At 38.2% G+C, this 6,069-nt stretch overlaps 1 protein-coding gene across 1 annotated transcript; it reads right to left on the bottom strand.

The window, feature by feature from the left end:
* Window positions 1-3,940: 3,940 nt before the first annotated feature.
* Window positions 3,941-5,479, bottom strand: LOC123602552 (olfactory receptor 2D3-like). The gene has a single exon (XM_045487038.1). It carries the CDS (start codon window positions 5,056-5,058, stop codon window positions 4,135-4,137), a length of 924 nt encoding a protein of 307 aa, XP_045342994.1. The 5' UTR covers window positions 5,059-5,479; the 3' UTR covers window positions 3,941-4,134.
* Window positions 5,480-6,069: the final 590 nt, after the last annotated feature.

Here is a 6,069-nt window from a genome sequence, read left to right as displayed (position 1 = left end):
GAAAGTACAGCATAGGGAATATAGTCAATAATATTTTAGCAACATTGTACGGTAACAGATGGTGACTATATTTTGTGGTGAGCACTGAGTAATGTATAGAATTGCTCGATCACTATGTTGTACACCTGAAACTAATATAACATTGTATGTCAGCTATATACCTCAATAATAAATATTTAAATTTTTTAAAATAACAGTAAATAGTAACAATCATCTATAATCCAATTTGGCAATCTCTATATAGTACCTTTACTCTATAATTGTTGTTAAATTCAATATTTGGTCTGGTAACAAGAAAGTAAATAAATAAATAAGCAAACAAATAAAATATTCATGAAGATATAAGTGTATCTTAAAGCTGACTTCAGGTCAGTAAACTAGAGATAAGAAAAGTTATAGGACAAGATTTAGAAGAAATGTTCACCAACTCTATATTTTAACAAAGAATATATTAAAAAACAAGTTTTGGGGCATCTGGGTGGTTCAATCGGTTGATTGTCTGACTTCAGCTCTGGTCATGATTTCATGGTCCATGAGTTTGAGCCCCGCATCAGGCTCTGTGCTGACAGCTCAGAGCCTGGAGCCTGCTTCAGATTCTGTGTCTCTCTGTCTCTCTGCCCCTCCCCTGCTCGTGCTCTGTCTCTCTCTCTCTCTCAAAAATAAATAAACATTTTTAAAAATTAAAAAAATAAGTAACAAGTTTTGCTTCAAACTTGGGAATTTAAAACTTGACATACCCAAATAATTTAGGCTAAGTTTTATTTATGTTTAATTCCAAAATAAAGAGGTTTCCCAGACCAGAAAATTGAAAAATATCATCTAATGGTACAGAAGCTAGTCCAAGTCAGAGTTTTCCCCCATATTTTCCCTCTTTCTTTACCTCCTTAATTCAGACACCCAGAGGATACAGTTTTTAATTAACATCAAAGGACTGAGCAGATAGCATGCAGCTGAAACAATCTGTAGCAGGCGAAACATAATTTATAAACAATGAGTGTGTCTGGGTCCCTCAGAAGTTGACCATGAGCAAGGATTTGAATGAAAAAAGTTCATTTAGGGAGTGATTATAGTTTAAAACTAATAGGATGGGGAAGTGGGACAGAAAAGCAAAAGAACAAATAAAGGCTGTGTCATCAAGCAAGTTACTGTGGGCAACTGGATCTTAATCCTCCTGGAGAACTCTGAGAAAGAGTAGAACATGTACTTCAGACGTATATCGCACCTAAGGTGTGAGGGATCTGGGGTATTCAGACACCAACTGTCACCAATCATCCAAGTCCTGGTTGCTGCAGGGGACATTAATTCCCTGGGCCACAGGCCTTCTGGGCATGTGAGCAGAACTGGCATATCGGCCAAAGAAAGTCTGGATGCAAAAGATGCTTATAGTCGCTAGTGGAAGTCAAACTGCCCTGAAACGATAAGGGTCACAAGCATATGTGGAAGGCATTGACCTAACTGCTATATTGTAAGACAATAACATCTAAGATAAATGACATTGCTCAAAGGTATAGTCTTAAATTTACTAGAATGTACAAAATGATGAAGAGATTTTAAAAATGGTTGAATAATGAGTGTCATGGAGAGTAAATAAATATAACACGGTACATTATTTTTAAATGGTACTACTTGACTGAATTTCCTAGAATTTCAGCTAGATTATTGCATGTATACTAATTTAATAGAACAGAAATATTATCTAAAATCCATGGAGGCATTTTTCATGTACCTCCAAATTCCAAACATTAGGGAAAACTTATATGGAAGTGATGAATAGATGATTTATAGGCAATAAACCTTAAACCCTACTATGGTATAAAATAGAGATAGTTGGAAGCTGGTGGAGAAGAATACTTTGAAGATATTTTTACTCTTCCTTCCATGAGAAAATAAGGTGCTTCCCCTCACCTCAAGTGACAAGAGCTTCAAAAGTACTTTTGTGTCTAATCTGGAATTTGATTAATGTTAGAACAAGTACCTTCTTCACAAATAAAAAATCTAAAGGTCAATTATGGACTGGTATAGTCTCCCTGGTTGAAGAGAAGAGACAGCATTCCACACTCCCAGAATTTAACGAAATAGGAACAAGCATGACTCCACTTGGCCATATGTGAATCCTATGGAAGAGAATTAGCCAAGTCTCTGTAAAAGGGACTCAGGCCAATAGAACCACTTGGTAGGCTTAAAAGCGACCTCCCAACAGAGGAAAAACTATTAAGGGGGAGTCATATGTGACCAGCTAATGAAGATAGGGCCCTTAAAGATGTGATTAGGTTAAACTTTGTCATTATGGTGGGCCCTCATCTGAGTGCCGTCCTTATAAGAAAAGGAAATTTGGACACCCAAAGAGATATATGGGGTACAAGTACACAGAGGAAAGGCCCTGTGAGGACACAGAGAAAAGCTTGCCATATGCAAACTAAGTAGAGAGGACTCAGGAGAAACCAAACCTACTGACACCTAGATCTTGGACTTATGTCTTTTACTTTGTCTTTTCTCTCTTTTCTTTCCTTCTACCCAGCCCCAATTTGCCAATCTCACCTTAATTCAGTGATTAATTTTTCCTGTCCAAAATATTTCCGGTGGTTGTTCACACCAGCCACTTTCAGTACCAAATCTTGTAATGACATTTTGGAGCTCCTGCCCCTATTATCAAACCCCAAACTTTCTATAATTGGCTTAAATATTATGCTATTGTCCTCCAACCTTCTGGGCTAACAGTCTTCTACAGATTCACATCCACTAGGAAGAAGGTTGGCAGGATCTTTATTCAGATTCTTTTCACTGGGGGGTTAGTGAAATGTATCAGGAAAAAGAAACCCCATTCTAAGCAATGAGACCTATTCAAGTTCTTCATGTACATGAAGATATTTTAATTTTTATTACCTCGCCAACACTGCATGCGTTCTTGAGAAAGAGAGAGAGAGAGGGAGAGAGAGAGAGAGAGAGAGAGAGAGAGAATTCTGAAAGGATAAAATTGACATGTTGACAGGACTTATTCCTTGAGGGGGAATTATGTGTGATTTTGTTTTTTAGTACTCTTACATTATTCCTTTCATAATCAAAAAAGGAAACATTTACTTTTATTTTCTGAGGTTGAATTCACCTGTATTCTCTACTCCCTCCAGAACAAAGTGATAAATTTGAAATCACTCTCAAACTTATTCTGCTACTCATTGTAGCAGACAGCTACAAAACTGAGGAGGGCATGGAAAATAATTAGGGGACAGGTGAGATTGGCCTAAGATAATATAGTACTTAGTAAAGGGCTGAGAAGAAATCCGATTCAATAATATTGGTAGAGAATTCTATGTAGTCAAGCTTACATGTCACAGACAACAGACACACATACACATGCAGACAACTGTACATACTTGCACACTCTTTCATACCTGTACACACTATGCACAAAATCATCCACAAAAAAATGGAGGAAGGAGAAAAGAGAAAGAAGAAAGGAATGCTTTAGAAAGGGTCATCATGCAGTACAGTTAAATTCATTGCCAAGGAGGGCCTGAAAGTTACAGAAACACTATAGGATTCAATCACTTTTAACTGGAAATAAGGCAGTTTGAGGTAATGCATCTATGGGTATATCTCATAAGACATCCTTATGTCTGAAAAGAATGCTGACTTTTTAACCAGTCACTGTTGATTTAGTCAGAAACGTGGAAACAGAACCTCAGCAAGCCCACAGGTGACTGTATGACAACTTGGGTTTCCCAGCTCATTAATAGGTGAAGGATGCTAGATATGTTCAGGGAGATTAATCCATTTTTTCCCTTGGTCCAACATTTCAACGGTGAGTTTACTTTGCTAGGAAAATATTTCCCTCAGGAAAGAACTACAAAAAGAGACCATAAGAAAACAAAAGAGTACAAGACAGAACATGACTCTGTTGACCCAGAGGTAAGGAAACCTTTTAAGGAAGACACGAAGTTTTACATATTGTGAGGTTCTAGACACAATGCTTGCAGTGAATAGGCATTTAATGAATATGTGTGGAGAAGAAAAATCAACTGGAGCATATAAAGCGAGGGAAAGAAAGGACAAGGATAGTAGTAGAGCTATTGTTGTCAGTCATAATCTTCCAAGTGCTTAAGAAAAATGTCAGAAATCACTGCCTCTGAAGGCAGACTATCTTCCAACCAGCCTCCTGAGAGCACCCTTCACGTCCTTGTTCCTCAGGCTATAAATTATGGGGTTCAACATGGAAGTCATAACTGAATAGAACACAGAGATGACCTGATCCTTTTCATTCATTGTCTTGGAATTGGGTCTCATGTAGGCAAATATTCCAGAGCCATAGTAGAGAACCACAACAGTGAGATGAGAGCCACAGGTAGAAAAGACCTTGAGCCTCCCCTCCTCTGACTGCATCTGAATCACTGTTGAGATAATATGCCAGTAGGAGACAAGGATGAGGGAGAGAGGTGCTAAGAGGATAATCACACCCATTGAAAAGAGAGCCATCTCAGCATTGTAGGTGTCTGCTGAAGCCAGCTTCAGGAGTGCAGGAGGTTCACAAAAATAATGATTAATTATATTCTGTCCCTGGTAGGGGAGACACAGTGTAAATGCACTGTCCACTGAACATACAAATGCCCCACTGATCCAAGACACTATGGCCAACTGGACACAAACCCTCTGCGTCATGACAGTGGAATAATGCAGGGGCTTGCAGACAGCCACATAGCGGTCATAGGACATCACTGCCAGAAGTGCACACTCTGTACACCCTGCTAAAAGGAAGACAATTATCTGCAGTGAGCATCCAGCAAAGGAAATGGTTTTCCTTTTTACGAGGAAGTGGACCAACATCTGAGGAACAATGCTTGTAGAGAAACAGAGGTCAGCAAAGGACAGGTTTTTGAGGAAAAAGTACATGGGAGTGTGAAGTCGAGAGTCACTTTGAATGAGGATTATTATAAGCAGGTTTCCAAACACAGAGAGAAGGTAAATGGTAAGGAAAACACAGAACAGCAGGATCTGGACCTTTGGATCCTGTGAAAGTCCCAGCAAGATAAATTCAGCCACAGAAGTTTGGTTTCCTTCTCCCATTAATGTTTATTCCTGTTTACCTGTCATCAGAAAGAAAACACATACATTCTGAATGTTCAGTTTTCACAATCTTTATAAACAAGCACAATGATAACAAGTGCACCTTGTTGGACTATTTGTTTTCAGATGCTTCCTGGTAGGTGCCAGTTGGCATTAGGATGCATATTGCTGTTACAAAGTTTTTAAGCACGTCTTTCTTTGCTTGATCCATTTGGTAGGCTGACTATCCTACTTGACATGGCTTCTACCTAATCCTGATATCAACATACTTACAAATTGCTAAATTACCGTGAAGTTTTATTGGGGAATTGTCTTTGGATCAATTTAATTTTTTTATTCTCAATAAATATTTTGTATTTACCTGGATTAGCAGTCTGAGAATGAGGTGAACTTGTTTAGTCAATAAAACCACTTTTGCTTTTATAATTCAAAATCAAAACACAGAGGTCAATAATAAATTTGTTCATAATAGAGTAGGAGTTTCAAATATGGTTTCAAAGCCAACAGATAAACTGCAGCTATTAGTTCTGCCTTTTTTTCCGTAGCATCTTTATTTTTTATTTTTTTAATGTTTATTTATTTTGAGACAGAGAGAGAATGTGTGAACAGTGGGGATGATGGGTGGAGCAGAGAGAGAAGAAAGAGAGAGAATCCCAAGCAGACTCTGGCTGTCAGCATACAGCCTGATGCAGGGCTCGATCTCACCAACTGTGAGGTCATGACTTGAGCCAAAGTCAAGAGTCAGATGCTTAACCACCTGAGCCACCCAGGCACCCCTTCCATAGCATTTTTAAAAGAGGCCTCTAAAGTAGCAATCCAAACAAGGTAAAGGAAGAAAAGAAAAATATATACCCATGGATCATAATCCTGGCCCTTGTATAAATATTTCACATGATTAAAAGGAAAAGTATCATGAAAAAATGTGACATTCAGAAATGTAACATAATAAGACTTCAGTGGCTAAGGCCCTATTCAAGAAAAAAAAAGCCAGTAATAAGCAGGAGCTTAAAC

Source organism: Leopardus geoffroyi, chromosome D1, assembly GCF_018350155.1.
Source record: "Leopardus geoffroyi isolate Oge1 chromosome D1, O.geoffroyi_Oge1_pat1.0, whole genome shotgun sequence".
Classification (NCBI taxonomy): Eukaryota; Metazoa; Chordata; class Mammalia; order Carnivora; family Felidae; genus Leopardus; species Leopardus geoffroyi.
Note: the sequence above shows the minus strand (reverse complement) of the source record. Positions and strands in the feature narration are given on the sequence as shown.